Genomic DNA, 16,070 nt, shown 5'->3' on the forward strand with positions numbered 1-16,070 from the left:
TATGTTTCTGTCCTTTCTTCCTGTTCCAAGAGTCAAACATGGAGAAGCAGCGTTCAGCTTTTCTACTCCACACATCTCGAACAAGGTCCCTGAAAGCTGCAGGTCTGCTGAGACCCTCAGAGACCCTCAGCTCCTTTAAGTCCAGATTGAAGGCTTTTCTGTTTGCTGTTGCCTTTAATTATAACCACATTCATTGCATTTTATTTCTTAACTGCACTGCACTGCAACTTTCATTCTATTTTGTTGTGCTTTTTAATGTTTTACTGACTCTTTTTAATGCTTTAATGAATGTCCTTAATTGTTCTTAAACCTTGTTTTATTTTTGCATTATTTTATGATGCTTTTAATGGTTTTATGTGAAGCACTTTCAATTGACTTGCCTTGCCTTACAAAATCCAACTCCTCAATGTGGTTCTCCACTGAAGGAGAACCACATTGACGCAGGTGAGCCACTAGAGGGAGGCACAGAAAAGATGTGGGTCACTGTGTCACTCCTCTGTACTGGACTGTGGAGGAAGTGGACCACCCCTCAGAGGTAAACATCCTGTCTGTTCTCGCTGACCTGACCCTGCCTCCCGTATACCCCTTCTGTGGGCCTACATTTAAACAATAGTACACTCCCCTCCCTCTTTGTCATCATGGTAGACTAACTTTGTGCATTGAACTGGAATTTATTTTTCATCACTGCTTTCTCAGTTTTGTTTACTTTTTGCCCTTTTCGTCTCTCTATCCTTCTTCCAGCCACATTCCCATGTTTCCAGAATGCTGCATCTAATTTCAAGCTGTATTGCAATTCTCCTTTCTTCCACCAGATGTCATCAAACTGCCCTGATCCTTGTTATCTGAGCACAGATGTGCATCCCTGTTTCCCTCTGTGATCAGCTGATCACATCTGGATCAGCTGTCAGTCACTTTAACAGCTGGAGACATATAATGGAGTTTGTGTCTGAACACATGATCAGTGTAACAGAGATGTTTTCTGGTCCGGAAAGTTTTTATCAAACATTCTAATAAACAACCACTTAAAATACTACTTATATTAATAAAGACATCACTGTCAGAGTGGACATGTCAAATCTTTTTATAAATGCAGAAAGTAGTTTGTGGTCCTTTTGTTGTGTTTGTCATATTTTAACCAGATCGTGAACCAGAAAACCGATCTAATATACACTCACCTAAAGGATTATTAGGAACACCTGTTCAATTTCTCATTAATGCAATTATCTAATCAACCAATCAAATGGCAGTTGCTTCAATGCATTTAGGGGTGTGGTCCTGGTCAAGACAATCTCCTGAACTCCAAACTGAATGTCAGAATGGGAAAGAAAGGCGATTTAAGCAATTTTGAGCGTGGCATGGTTGTTGGTGCCAGACGGGCCGGTCTGAGTATTTAACATCTGCTCAATTACTGTGATTTTCACGCACAACCATTTCTAGGGTTTACAAAGAATGGTGTGAAAAGGGAAAAACATCCGGTATGTGGCAGTCCTGTGGGCGAAAATGCCTTGTTGATGCTAGAGATCAGAGGAGAATGGGCCGACTGATTCAAGCTGATAGAAGAGCAACTTTGACTGAAATAACCACTCGTTACAACCGAGGTATGCAGCAAAGCATTTGTGAAGCCACAACACACACAACCTTAAGGCGGATGGGCTACAACAGCAGAAGACCCCACCGGGTACCACTCATCTCCACTACGAATAGGAAAAAGAGGCTACAATTTGCAAGAGCTCACCAAAATTGGACAGTTGAAGACTGGAAAAATGTTGCCTGGTCTGATGAGTCTCGATTTCTGTTGAGACATTCAGATGGTAGAGTCAGAATTTGGCTTAAACAGAATGAGAACATGGATCCATTATGCCTTGTTACCACTGTGCAGGCTGGTGGTGGTGGTGTAATGGTGTGGGGGATGTTTTCTTTGCACACTTTAGGCCCCTTAGTGCCAATTGGGCATCGTTTAAATGCCACGGCCTACCTGAGCATTGTTTCTGACCATGTCCTTCCCTTTATGGCCACCATGTACCCATCCTCTGATGGCTACTTCCAGCAGGATAATGCACCATGTCACAAAGCTTGAATCATTTCTAATTGGTTTCTTGAACATGACAATGAGTTGTGATGAGTACAGTTGATCACTGTACTAAAATGGCCCCCGTAGTCACCAGATCTCAGTCCAATAGAGCATCTTTGGGATGTGGTGGAACGGGAGCTTTGTGCCTTGGATGTGCATCCCACAAATCTCCATCAACTGCAAGATGCTATCCTATCAATATGGGCCAACATTTCTAAAGAATGCTTTCAGCACCTTGTTGAATCAATGCCACGTAGAATTAAGGCAGTTCTGAAGGCGAAAGGGGGTCAAACACAGTATTAGTATGGTGTGCCTAATAATCCTTTAGGTGAGTGTATAACTTGAGTTTAATCTGTGATCGTCTTCATATATATATATATATATATATATATATATATATATATATATATATATATATATATATATATATATATATTAGGGCTGGGCAAAGTTGAAAAAAATTAGCTGATTAATCGCATTATGCGCCAAATTCAATAATGAAGTAAAAACTAGTGTATTGCACGCTTTTACTTTAAAGTAATGTTATCAGAACAATGTAACACTCTGGAGCAACAGCAAGTTAACAACAGAATATAAATCAAAAATATATGCTCGGGAAGAAAAAAAAGATGTATTTTTTTTGTTATGCTTCTATATGACTGGTCATTCAATTCAATATTGCATTTATTTTCAGATGTTATAGACTATTTTATTCTACAGGCATGAAAATCCCTCACCGTTTTGAAACCAAAATAGGTGACCTACGTGGATCGTGTAGATGCGAAGAGTTTTTGTTTTTGGGAGGGGGCGGGGGGTCATGAACATCTTCGCAATAAAAGATCTTTGACTGTCGAGTCTTGGCCAATCAGCGTTAAGATGTCTACTTTTGGTTTAGTGGAGTCTCATGTTTCCAAACGCCTGTTTTCAATGTGTTATGCTGTTTGACCGACCTGAATGTCCCCACCATACACAGCCTCTTGTATCCTGTTGTTTGTGGATTCTAAAGTGAGGCATATTTCTTTGGTCAGACAGTGTGAACAGGGTTGATGTTCGTTCAAGTTAATGGCTGAGTTTTATATGCCATTTTGTTTTACATGTTTACAATTACAATACACTATGTGGAAAGGCTAAGAGATGCCCTTTATTGAACATTGAAAATAAAGTGATGAAAGGGCCATGATGTTTGTCCAGGTATCTTTACGGTTAATTTGTACATTTTGTACAAAAATGGAAAGTAAAGTAACTAGTAGTGTAGTTACTTTTCAAATGCAGTAACTAGTAAAGTAATCTAGTTACAATTTTCAGAAGTAACTAGTAACTTGCAACTAGTTACTTTTTCTGAGTAACTACCCCAACACTGAACGCGAAGGACCTTGCATCACCAGTGCAGACCACCATCAGAAGCATCTAGCAGTGCTCAGCAGGCCAAGAAACAGACTGCTGAAGAAGAGAAAAGGGCGAGGCTGAGACATGTGGCAAAACAGCGAAAGCGGGCGATGGAGACACTGGTGGTTCAGGCAAAGAAGAAAAAATAATCTGGTTCTGAGAGTATTACGAACTGTAAATTGTTATCTTTGCCAATAAAATGTATTACAATCTGAATTACATTGTATTGGCTATCAATCATGATTTAAGAGTAGACAAGTTAAGTTACAGCATGTCCACCATCTCTTGTGGGGGTTATGCATTAAGCCATTTGTGGTGCCCTTACCATATTGTTTTTGGGAGGGGGCGGGGGGTCATGAACATCTTCGCAATAGAAGATCTTTGACTGTCGAGTCTTGGCCAATCAGCGTTAAGATGTCTACAGCGGCTTCATTCCCCTCCCACCAGTTTTTTAATGGCAAGCCAGTCAGCTAGCTAACGTTGTTGGAGAGACAGCGAGTGAGATTACTGGCAGCGGAGAGTCCGTGGCAGCGTGTGGCGTCAGACAGGAGAGCGGCGACTCAGCGGCGGCTCAGTTCTACCGACCGACACCTGACTACATATAAGTTCTACCTACCGACACCTCACTACATATAAGGAGAGGACAATGGAGATTTTATCCAACTTTTTATTTTAATAAAAAAAAAACGAAATGAGTTTCCTCCGTAGGGTGGCCGGGCTACTGTTTATATTTAAGGGTCTAAGATCTACGTGTAGGAAAAAGTGTATCCTCTAGTTAATTATAATCCATAGAGTTATGCGGTTGTAATCACTGTCACACAGAGAGAGGTGTGCATGAAATTCGCCGTTTTGAAGCCAAAATAGGTGACCTACGTGAATCGTGTAGATTCGATGCGAATTTTTTTGTCGGGGGGTATTTATATTCAGTGAACTGCAAACAGGTGCGTGTGCCAGAAGGGAGCGCGAGTGCATGGAAATATTAACGCGAACAGTGTTGGGGGTAACGAGTTACAAAGTAACGGATTACAGTAACGTAATTACTATTATAGGTATCAAAGTAAACACTCAACATATTGGTAACTACACTACTTTACTACCTCAGTAACGCACGTTCCTGCGTTACTCAAGACATTTTTACCAGTCCGAAAAGTTTTCTTTTAGTGGCGCCCGAGTCACACGACACTTCCTGATGAACAGTCTATCACAGGGTACGTCGCAAGTCTCTAAATTGCATCCCCGTTTCCCTCAACCAAGCGCGGAGAGAAGACGCGAGGAAATATGTTTTAATAGACATGAGACGTCCTTTCCTCTGAAGCGTCACGTGAAGCGACGTAGGTTTCTGATGACTGCGACCGACTGACAGCGGATCACATCTGATCAGCTGTTAGTCGCTTTAACAGCTGGCGGAGTTTTGTCCGGAGAGTTTTTAGAGAACATTCCAATAAAAATGCACTTAAAATAGTTGATTTAGTGGTGTTAAACTACTACTTACATTAATAAAGACACAGGTATCATGAGTGTCAGAGTGGAGATGTTTTCTCTGTCGTCTGTTACCGTTTAATAATCTGCATTGAGTATTTATATACTGTGATGTGTCCTGCTTATACGCGCAGGATCCATTTCTACTGGCGGAATGAGTCTGATTGTGACATTTTAAAATAACCCACAATATAAATATAGTTTCTCTTCATTACGTGTTGTAAAAAGTGTTTCCTCTCTCCAGCTCTCTGATTTTAATGACATACATAATACAAGTTATTGAGGGAAACAACAGATACAATCTTAGAAGACAGTAGTTTGTGGTCCTTTTGTGGTTCAGACCTACAATGAACATATTTTAACCAGATGGTGAATACTTTAACAGATTTAATATAAAACTTGAGTTTAATCTGTGATCGTCTTCACTCTAGTATGAAACTCCAGCGATCAGTCCGCTCAGCTGCAGCGTACAATCACCAAAAGTACCATTTATTTTTCTATCTTTCTTAAACCACTACAATGATTCCTATAACAAGCTGGTTTTGTTCTTAGGAGTCGGCCCCCATTTGGTTTAGTGGAGTCTCATGTTTCCAAACGCCTGTTTTCAATGTGTTATGCTGTTTGACCGACCTGAATGTCCCCACCATACACAGCCTCTTGTATCCTGTTGTTTGTGGATTCTAAAGTGAGGCATATTTCTTTGGTCAGACAGTGTGAACAGGGTTGATGTTCGTTCAAGTTAATGGCTGAGTTTTATATGCCATTTTGTTTTACATGTTTACAATTACAATACACTATGTGGAAAGGCTAAGAGATGCCCTTTATTGAACATTGAAAATAAAGTGATGAAAGGGCCATGATGTTTGTCCAGGTATCTTTACGGTTAATTTGTACATTTGCTTAAAAAAATGGAAAGTAAAGTAACTAGTAGTGTAGTTACTTTTCAAATGCAGTAACTAGTAAAGTAATCTAGTTACAATTTTCAGAAGTAACTAGTAACTTGCAACTAGTTACTTTTTCTGAGTAACTACCCCAACACTGAACGCGAAGGACCTTGCATCACCAGTGCAGACCACCATCAGAAGCATCTAGCAGTGCTCAGCAGGCCAAGAAACAGACTGCTGAAGAAGAGAAAAGGGCGAGGCTGAGACATGTGGCAAAACAGCGAAAGCGGGCGATGGAGACACTGGTGGTTCAGGCAAAGAAGAAAAAATAATCTGGTTCTGAGAGTATTACGAACTGTAAATTGTTATCTTTGCCAATAAAATGTATTACAATCTGAATTACATTGTATTGGCTATCAATCATGATTTAAGAGTAGACAAGTTAAGTTACAGCATGTCCACCATCTCTTGTGGGGGTTATGCATTAAGCCATTTGTGGTGCCCTTACCATATTGTGCCTCATATACTGTACATGTTAGACCCAGTGACAGGCCATAATATTTTTTGACTCATGCCTGAAGTTAAGTTTCTCCAGCTCTCCCCAGGTTGGCAAACAAAGCATCTCAAAATGCATCAGATTGATGCTTTAAAATATGGAATAATTACATTTTTCTTACGGGCGAGCATGCCCCGGACCCCGAAATATGATCATTATGGGTTTTAATTTAAAACCCATAATGATCATAGTTTGTCAGCTTCTCGACGAGTCACTGCCCCCCCCCCTCCTCTTCAGTTTTTCTTACTCAGTGAGAAAAGTCTATGTTGTCTTGAACAACAGCACTGAAGTCTGGTTGAATGAGGTGGAGATGTGAAGGACAGCTAACAGGTATCTCAGCGGCGGCTTTACGCGATTAATGTTCATCTGGATTAATGTTCACTCTGGATATATGTTCACTCTGGACGCGGAGAGCGAGGCTCCTGTGAGACTCGCGACAGCACCCGCTGCTCGCTGAGGACAGGAACTACTATTAAACTACTATTAAACTACTATTAACAACATAAACAACCCGGTTCATAGTATTACTTTATTAAAAACATAAACAACCTGGATCATAGTATTACTTTATTAATGACATAAACAACCCGGTTCATAGTATTACTTTATTAATAACATAAACAACCCGGTTCATAGTATTACTTTATTAATGACGTAAACAACCCGGTACATACTATTACTTTATTAACAACATAAACATTGTGGTAGAGATGGACTACAGCTTCATTGTGGTAGAGATGGACTACAGTGTTGTAGTTCCACGCTGCAGACTGACGTCATAACATCGTCTACTGTCGCTTCATAACTACGTCGTTAGTGAAAGTGGAGTCTGACAAAGAAATGCAGTGCGATTCTTAAATAAATCATACAAATCCACAAAGAAATAGAAAAATGCACAAATACATACAAATGCACAAATATATTTGTAATTTTCTTTTTACATTTATATAAATCATTGGAATGTATTTGTAAACCATTCTGTGTGCATTTGAAATTGAATATATTTGTGAATTGTTCTGTGCACATTTGTCATTAATGACTAACCCCAAAGTCGCGGGCCACATCAAATTATGTGGCGGACCAGATTCGGCCCGCGGGCCTTGAGTTTGACACCTATGAGGGATCCTCCTTTGTTGCTCTCCCTGAGGTTCTTCCCTTTTTCTCCCCTTAAAGTTTTTTTGTTTTTCCTGTTCTGTCGTGAGGGTCAAAGGATAGAGGATGTCGTACAAATTGTAAAACCCTCTGAGGCAAATTTGTAATTGTGGGCTGTACAAAATAAATTGAGTTGAATTGAAAAATGATCATTTCATTGGTCAGCACTATCCAACAATCCAACCCTGCTGCCGCTTGTGTAACTGTGATTACAAGTCTATGTGAACTCTAGTGCAGGGTATGGGTGAGGTTGCTTCTAACGATCTCTTCTTGTAGCGTCCCCTGTGTCAGAGAAATATAGCACTGTCAATTAATCTGCCAAATAAATAAATGATGCATCCAGGATCAGTTTGCTCTGCTCGGGTTACTACAACACACCTGGAGACCTTCACTGCTAGCCTGCGAGCCAGCAGGGAGAATACTGCCGTGGATAAGGCCAGACTTACAATAACAATTACAAGATTAAAATACCTGAAATTAAACAGAATATCTCAAAACAGTTTATCTATCGACGGTTGGCTCTTTACTGTCACAAACTGCCCCATCAACATAGGAGTTGAGACAGGCATTCAGACCAGGTCTGCATGTGTTGAGCGTCTGAAGGTTCCAGTCTCTCCTCCACTGCAGCTGCTGCTGCTCACAGGGTGGAGCTCCCCCGGGGGAGAGGATGGACAAGTGCTTCCCTCCTGCAGCAGGAAATGGACAAAACCTCGCCCGAAATTATGACTCTAGCATTTTGTTGTGTGGAGGAAGCTGCTCCTGATAGCACAGGCTGCAGGTTTCCTGTTGTGGGCCAACAGTTTGGGCTTTACCAGGGAGTGCTGGGTCAAGAGCTGAGAGCCCTTCGGCTTGGTATCTGCAGTCAACTGATGAGCTGTATTGAAGTGTCCAACACTGTAGTAGAAGTACATATAGCTATGTTATACAGTGACTGTTATACATCCTCCTGTGATTCATGCTAATATTGTTCAGGTCAATGCTTTCTCACGGAGAGCAGCAGGTCTTTGCAGCTCCTGGTTCACTATGGAGTGACCTATTATGAGTATCACATGTATTTACTATATCATCCCATAATAAATGAAAAAAGTACAGTCCATGGCATTCACACTACATAATGCCAACAATCCCAAAATACAATAAACCCTTGATAAATTCCGCCCTCCAACGGAGACTGGCCAATCACAGATTAGCATCATCCAACTCTGACCAGGGTGGACAGCTATCTCTAGACTCGTTAGTGGTGTCAGGCTGTTAGCATTGGAGCTAATCCTGGTAACCACAGTGTAACAGTGACACTCGTTACCCGGAGAGGAGGAGGAGCAGGAGCATTTATAACATGTTAGTGGTGTCAGGCTGTTAGCATTGGAGCTAGTCCTGGTAACTTCAGTATAACAGTGACACTCGTTACCCGGAGAGCAGGAGGAGCATTTATAACATGCAGGGCTCTCAAGATTTTAAGACAGGTAAGAGTGACCCCTGCCCACAGACCAGCCCCCCTCCCACCCATATTATTATTATTAGCTTCATTTTCATTGGTTGCTGGATTACATTTCACCCAGATACAACAGATACGTTTCTCTGATTGGCTATTCGTGTAGCCCATTTCTTTTTTTGATTGGCTGATGAGTCCAGGGGATTCGGGGGAGACGTGCTTGATTCCTCCATGGTGAGGGCAGCGTGACCAGGTCATGTTTGCGCGCTGCGGCACATTAAATAGCCTAGAGTTTTTTTTCAGAGTGAGAAATACGATGTGTGGCGGGAGGGCGTGACTTAAGACCGAAATGCGTGACAGTTACGCTCAATGCGTGACACTTGAGAGCCCTGTAACATGTTAGTGGTGTCAGGCTGTTAGCATTGGAGCTAGTCCTGGTAACATCAGTGTAACAGTGACACTCGTTACCCGGAGAGGAGGAGATATGCATTCATAACATGTTAGTGGTGTCAGGCTGTTAGCATTGGAGCTAGTCCTAGTAACATCAGTGTAACAGTGACACTCGTTACCCGGAGAGGTTGGAGGAGATATGCATTTATAACGTGTTAGTGGTGCACGTCATAGCCAGCTTTAGCATTTCTATGCTATGCTAGCTACTGAAGGTCTTTCAATAATTGTAACAGTTAACTGTTGTTCCTTCATGTCGTTGTCTTCTGTCTGGATCTCCAGGTGACGTGGTGGTTTTGAACTTGTTTTCATCCCCATGCATCCTTCAAACACATAATGGACCTTCAGTCTGCTTTCTCTCAAATAGCACTTTATTTGGAACAAACTAAATATTATAATATGATATTTCTCTCAGGTCAGTGACGATAACGTAGCTCTGACAGCTTGACAGAGTAGCAGCAAAGAGTAAGTAATGTAATTCGATGATTCATAACTATCCTAATACTCAAACCACTGCTCACTATAGAGAACTTCTTCTGTCTATTAGCTGGCTGTAGTGAACGGGAGGGTTCAGGCACAACTTGTTTTGATGTGTGTGTCTCTATTGAAATGTGTCTTTGCTAAAAATAAAGAAACATAAATTAATTATTTTGGCTAGGATTCTATCCCTTTGTCCCGTGTTCACATGTTCACGTCATCACGTGTTCACAGGTTCACGTCATCACGTGTTCACATGTTCATGTCATCACATGTTCACATGTTCACGTCATCACGTGTTCACATGTTCACGTCATCATGTCACACGTGTTCACGTCACCAGTCACCAACATCATTACACTATGTAATAATAAGGTCATTACACTATGTAATAATAAGGTCATTACACTATGTAATAAGGTCATTACACTATGTGCACAATGCTATGACACTATGCTAGCTAACAAGCTAAACAAGATTTCATGTTTTGAAAGAGAACAATAATATAAAAGACCAAAGGTCCATCTTCACAATTGAGAAGCTGAAACTAACAGATATGAACTAACCCAAACCCCAATACATGCTGTGTTGAGGACATGTCCCCATTACAGCATGTATTGATGCTGGAAACAGACAGAACAACATTGGAGTTGCTAGGGTGTGAAACAATCCATTTGGTCAGTCTTCATGAACTAAAGGTTAAACACACATTACACATCCCTCCCCTGCACAGCTCATATAAATGCACCTGTCCCCTTCACATAACACTTACATCACACCTTAAAGTACTGCTATCTGTTGACTGTGCACTTTATTTTAAGTTTTATGTTCTACTATACTCTAATAATTGTGAATATTCATGCTCCCGTTATTGCCCTCTGTTTATTGTTAAATATTAAATGTATGAACCTCCCACCAGGACAAACTCCTTGTATGTGAAAGCACACATGGCAATCAATGGTTCTGATTGTAATTCACCCACGAAGCATTCTTTTATTAACCAATAGCTGTCATCGCTTTAATCTCAGAAAACCGTTCTACTGGGTCAGTGTTAGAAACTATTCTAGTCTTTTCCTGTGCTATGGACCCTTAGTGGTTCAGAGACACGCGACCCCAGGTGCTATGAGTGAAGAGAGCCGTTCTACCACCTGGCTTTACCAACAGCATTAACCCAACAACAGCATGTCAGAAACAACATTTTTAATTGTTGAAATAAATACTCCATTACATGCATGATCAAACACTTTAAAATACTATGGGAAGTCTGGTAAATAGTGTAAAACCTATGGCACACACTCACAGCAGCTTTTTACCAATTAGGAAAAACAAAACAAGCATTGAGACTCAGATCTTTCCGACCTCACAAAGCAGCATCATGAGGTCAGCAGCAGCTTCACAGTGAGGCTGCCGTCACCACGGCCGCTGAAAACTGAGGTAAACGTTTCAGGTCTGAAGCGCCGTCTGTCGGTGAGAGCGGGTCAGCGGAGGAACCGGGTCCGAGCCGCATCCAGCGCGACCCTGACCCCGAGCCACAGGGACGACCCGCAGACCGCCTCCTGCTGGGACCCTGAGGAGCAGGGAGAGCCTGGGCGAGTCTCTTTGGGAGGTCAGGACAGGACCCCGTGCGGCCTCTTCCTAAACTAATTCACAGAATGAGAGTTGACGGGCGGCAGCGTCCTGGGAGAGGAGCGCTCTCTGAGCGCCTGGGTGAGCAGAGTGCAGCCGTCCGACACGGCGCACGCCGAGTTACGCAGACGCTCGCGGTAGTCCGCCATCTTGGAGCTGCTCTCGGGGTGCTGAGCGACGTCTCGGAGGCCCTGCGTGAGGAGGACGCAGGCCGACACCACACTCATGGCGCCGCCCAGCACCGCGGTCTGCACGCCCTTCCCTTCTGCGGAGATGCTGGCGGCTCGGCCCAGGAACTGAGGCTCCGAGGCGAACCCGACCAGGGCGCTGACCGCCTGCACCAGCGCCGCGCTGAAGAGGACGCAGCGGCTCCGGGTCAGCTCGCTGGGCTGCGTCTTCAGCTCTCTGACGCAGGCCAGGAAGGCCGTGCCGCTGGTGCTCATGCTCTTGACGCTCAGCTTGAACTGCTCTTTGGCGAAGCGGTCCCTGGACCTCTCGCTGGCGAGCGAGGAGATGTCCGTTAGGTTCTTGAGGTTGGTGGAGATGTTCTGGGAGAGCTCCAAGAGGAGCTGTGGCGTGAGGTCCGGCAGCGGCGTGACCCGCAGCACGCCGCAGCTCTGCTCCACCTCGTGCCGGCAGCGGGTCACCTTGTAGCGGTCCACCAGGCCCGGCAGGCAGGGCTGCGAGGCCGGGGTCTCCACGGCCGCCAGGTAGGCGGCGTGGGCCGAGCACTCGGTCAGGGACACTACCAGGTCGGCCACCTCCAGCAGCCGGTCGCCCACCTCGGTGAAGCGGCCCATGTTGAGCTGGCTCTGGATGTCGTGAGTGAGGATGGAGAGCTCCTTGGTGCGGGCGATGACCGTGTCGCGGCACCGGTCGAAGGTGTCGGCCAGCGCCGCGCCCTCGGAGGTCACGACCGGCCGCGTCTCGCTGCACAGCAGCAGCAGGTCGGCCACCAGCTGCATGCGGCCCTTGCAGGTGTCGCAGGTGGAGGACAGGCGCTTCCTCTGCTGCAGGCTGACCCCGGGGCTGCTGGGGGATCCCTCGCTCGCCGACCTGCCGGAGCCACCGGTGGCCATGATAACTGCTCTTCTTCACTTCCTTGTACTTCTGGGCTGCTGCATCCCAGCGTTTAAGACATTAAGATAAGCCTCCCTGCTTTTTACTAACTTGTTTAAATAACTGGCCAAACAGCTTCAGAGTAAAGGTCACATACTGTGTTCTCAAGGTAAACATGAAGAGCTCAATAACTGCATTTACTCTGAGAGGATTGTTTCCTCAGTAAGAAAACCACCATGCAAGCTCTGCTGGTTATTAACTATTAACTATAACACGTCCACAGAGTCAGAGGTCAGTGTAAGGAGCTGCTCCATGTTAATGAAATGCCTCAAACTACATCAAAGTCAATATTCCCATTGTTTCATGAGAACCCATAAACACACTGAGAGACGTGTTCACTAGCTCCTAGAGAACGTGTTCAATAGCTCCTAGAGGACGTGAGTCTTCCCTCCAGCAGGGTCTCATCTCGGAACCCGCAGCGGAGCCAGGAGCCTGGAGCACCGAGGTCTGGTCCGACTGCTTCCCGGTGCTTCCCGGCCTGGCGGACTCCTGCTGGTCGACAGGGCTCCGGCGGGACCGTGTCCCTCCAGCACCATCATTCCATGAGTCCTCCCGAGTCAAGTCCCCCGCAGTCCGCTTCTCCTGCACTCAGCCCGGGCTCACAAGCTACGCGTCTCAACCCGGGACCAGGTATGGAAAAGCCCCGCATGTCTTCGGAGGAGCCTCGCTTCTCATGTCCGTCTCTGGTCCTCGAACAGTCCACTCGCGTGTACGGAGGCTCCGCCGCCTCGGACCGGGACACGGTGAAGAAGGGCCGTTATTCCAGAGATTCAAAGCGGCGCTGCGCGCTCCCGCTGCCGCACTATGAGGAAGCAGGAGGGTGTGGCCGCGCGCAGCGGCGGCGACGCAGAGACGTTGAAGCGAAACAACCAGGCTCTCTCCGCCAAAGTCCCCGGCTGAGAGTCCCGGTCCACCCGGCTGAGAGGCGGGGGTCACGCTGCCGGAGGCACGGAGGAAGAACCGAGCCACACCGAGGAGTTCTGACTGCTTTTACTTTTAGGACTGACTGCTAATCTGCCATGAGCCATCCCTGTGACGTCAGCCGAGCTAGCTAAAGTGACACCGGAAGCGTGTCTTTTCAAAATAAAAGCCGAGTTGGCTAGCACTCCCCGGCGCCATGGGGATGTTTTAGGAACACCGAGTTTAAATTATTCAATAATAACACTTTGGAATATGTATCTCGTGAAAACATTATTGTGTAATTTACATCTAGAATTGTATTCATGGCAGTGAGAGAATGTTCTAAAACCATGTGTGTGTGTGTGTGTGTGTGTGTGTGTGTGTGTGTGTGTGTGTGTGTGTGTGTGTGTGTGTGTGTGTGTATATCTATATATATATATATATATATACATATATACATATATACATATATATATATATATATATATATATATATATATATATATATATATGTATGTATGTATATGTATATATATATTTTTGTATTTATTTTAGTTTCCCAACACAAACGTTAACATTTAGTGAACTCGAAGGTCGAATCTCACTTTTGTTTAAACAAGGTTCATGTGGAAGGTATTTATGGATCCAACAACATTAACGTGATGAATTGCATTCCAATGTTATGATATACAAATATTAGATAAATGTCTTGCAAATATATTCTAAAAGGTACTGCCTAATATTATCAATCCAGATCAGTGTGGCTTTTTTCAAGGTAGATCTTAATATGATTAAACTATTAAACACATTATTGAAGACCTCATGAACAACATTGCTTTATTTGATTCCATGCTGATTTTGAAAGAACATTTGGTTAAATATCCTCATTAGTTGGATACAAGTAATTAAGAACAAAGTGTTATTTCTGAAACAATTCTTCAATACCAAGGAAGGAGCCTCTCTGTCTAATATCTATGCGTTATAAGGTTTAGCTATGTAAAAAGGTTGGAACATAAACAACATAACATGTAACCAAATGTTGCTTCTCCCACTGAATTGGTTGTATATTAAATAACCTTTCAGTTATTTTAAGACTGAAACCTATTTGTGATAAATGTGTACACGTTGGATCTTTGATGGGAACACATGTAACCTGTCAATAACATGGTCTGATGGCTGAACAGAATGGTTAAGGCACACCCATGAACATGAAATACATCACAAAGGAACTTGTAATGTTTGTCAAACAGCTGACAGACAATTCAAAAGATTGGAGAATGATGAGCTGTTTTCTGTAAGCCAGCTGCTCCTCTGAGGACTCCAGTACAGATGAAGTCTGGATTCATATGAACTGGTTCCTAGTGTAGGCTATACACGCTACTAATCATATCATTTAGTATTTGGATTCACTCTTTTTAGTAAACGACAGTTCTTTCACACACACTGTTGAAGTGACATCCTGGATACTTCCCTCATCAGCGCTGCATTACTTCTGCTGATGTCACGGGGAATGTGAACCCTAACTGAACTTAATGAGTCATTGTCCAATCATTAATGCAGGTGGACGATGTCCAATCACAGGAGTTGAAGGGATAATCCAGTCTGTAGGTGGGAGGGCCTTCCTGTATTTAATATGTGACACAATAATATGATGTGTTTTTGACTTCTAAACAATATGTCTTTACCATTTCCTAAAGTGCTTATAACAGGAGCATCAACCTTGTTAAACTGAATCCTTCAGTCATTGTCATTAAGTTAATTATTTTGCATCAAATTGAAATGTATAATCATATTTATACATTTTTCCCAGTGTGAGATTTTGTGTGATCTTTTCCAAGTAAGTACAAGATGTTTTTGTATTATCAGCAATGTACGCAAAGTAAAAGTACTAATAAAGCAAAAAGCTTCATATGTGTAATCTTGTCTTCCATTTAACTAAACATTGAAATTGTTGCAAAAGTTTCTAAAATAACAACTTTTTTGTGAGACTAAGAATATATTCCAGACTAGGGAATGATGAAGCGCTGTGTGTTGCGTGTTTCTCGGTGGGAGGTGGTGATGAACACGTCGAGCTGCAGCTGCAGGCACTGGGCCACTGGGTGGGGCGCAGAGGGCCACTGGGTGGGGCGCAGAGAGGAAGCCTCTCCACTTCCTGTCGCTGTGATCTCTGAGCTCCACCTCCACTTCTCTGAGCTTCACTTCCCTGAGCTCCACTTCCACAGCGTCTAGTAATTATCTCTGAGCTCCACTTCTCTGAGCTCCACTTCCACAGCGTCTAGTAATGATCTCTGAGCTCCACCTCCACAGCGTCTCAGTAGCATGCACACTGGGGGGAAATAACGCTTTCATCGTGGTACGCTCAGGATTGCAGCAGCAAGGTTTCAGTAGACTAATGTAATCTAATAATGGCCTGCTAGCATCTGTGTTTCCTGCCTCTGAACACAATGGGCAATCCTCCCTGACTACAACTTATGGATATTTCCCTCTTATTATGCTTTTGAACATTTGCATAAACATGCATAAAATAGAGATCTAAATGAA

General features: G+C 43.6%; 1 protein-coding gene across 1 annotated transcript; it reads right to left on the reverse strand.

Moving 5' to 3' along the window:
- Positions 1-11,154: 11,154 nt before the first annotated feature.
- Positions 11,155-12,589, reverse strand: tlnrd1 (talin rod domain containing 1; the record flags this gene model as incomplete). The annotated part of the gene is made up of 1 exon (XM_079216659.1): positions 11,155-12,589. The coding sequence occupies one exon, from the start codon at positions 12,587-12,589 to the stop codon at positions 11,525-11,527; it is 1,065 nt and encodes a 354-aa protein (XP_079072785.1). The 3' UTR covers positions 11,155-11,524.
- Positions 12,590-16,070: the final 3,481 nt, after the last annotated feature.

This window comes from Taurulus bubalis (assembly GCF_910589615.1).
Source record: "Taurulus bubalis genome assembly, chromosome: 4".
Taxonomy (NCBI): Eukaryota; Metazoa; Chordata; class Actinopteri; order Perciformes; family Cottidae; genus Taurulus; species Taurulus bubalis.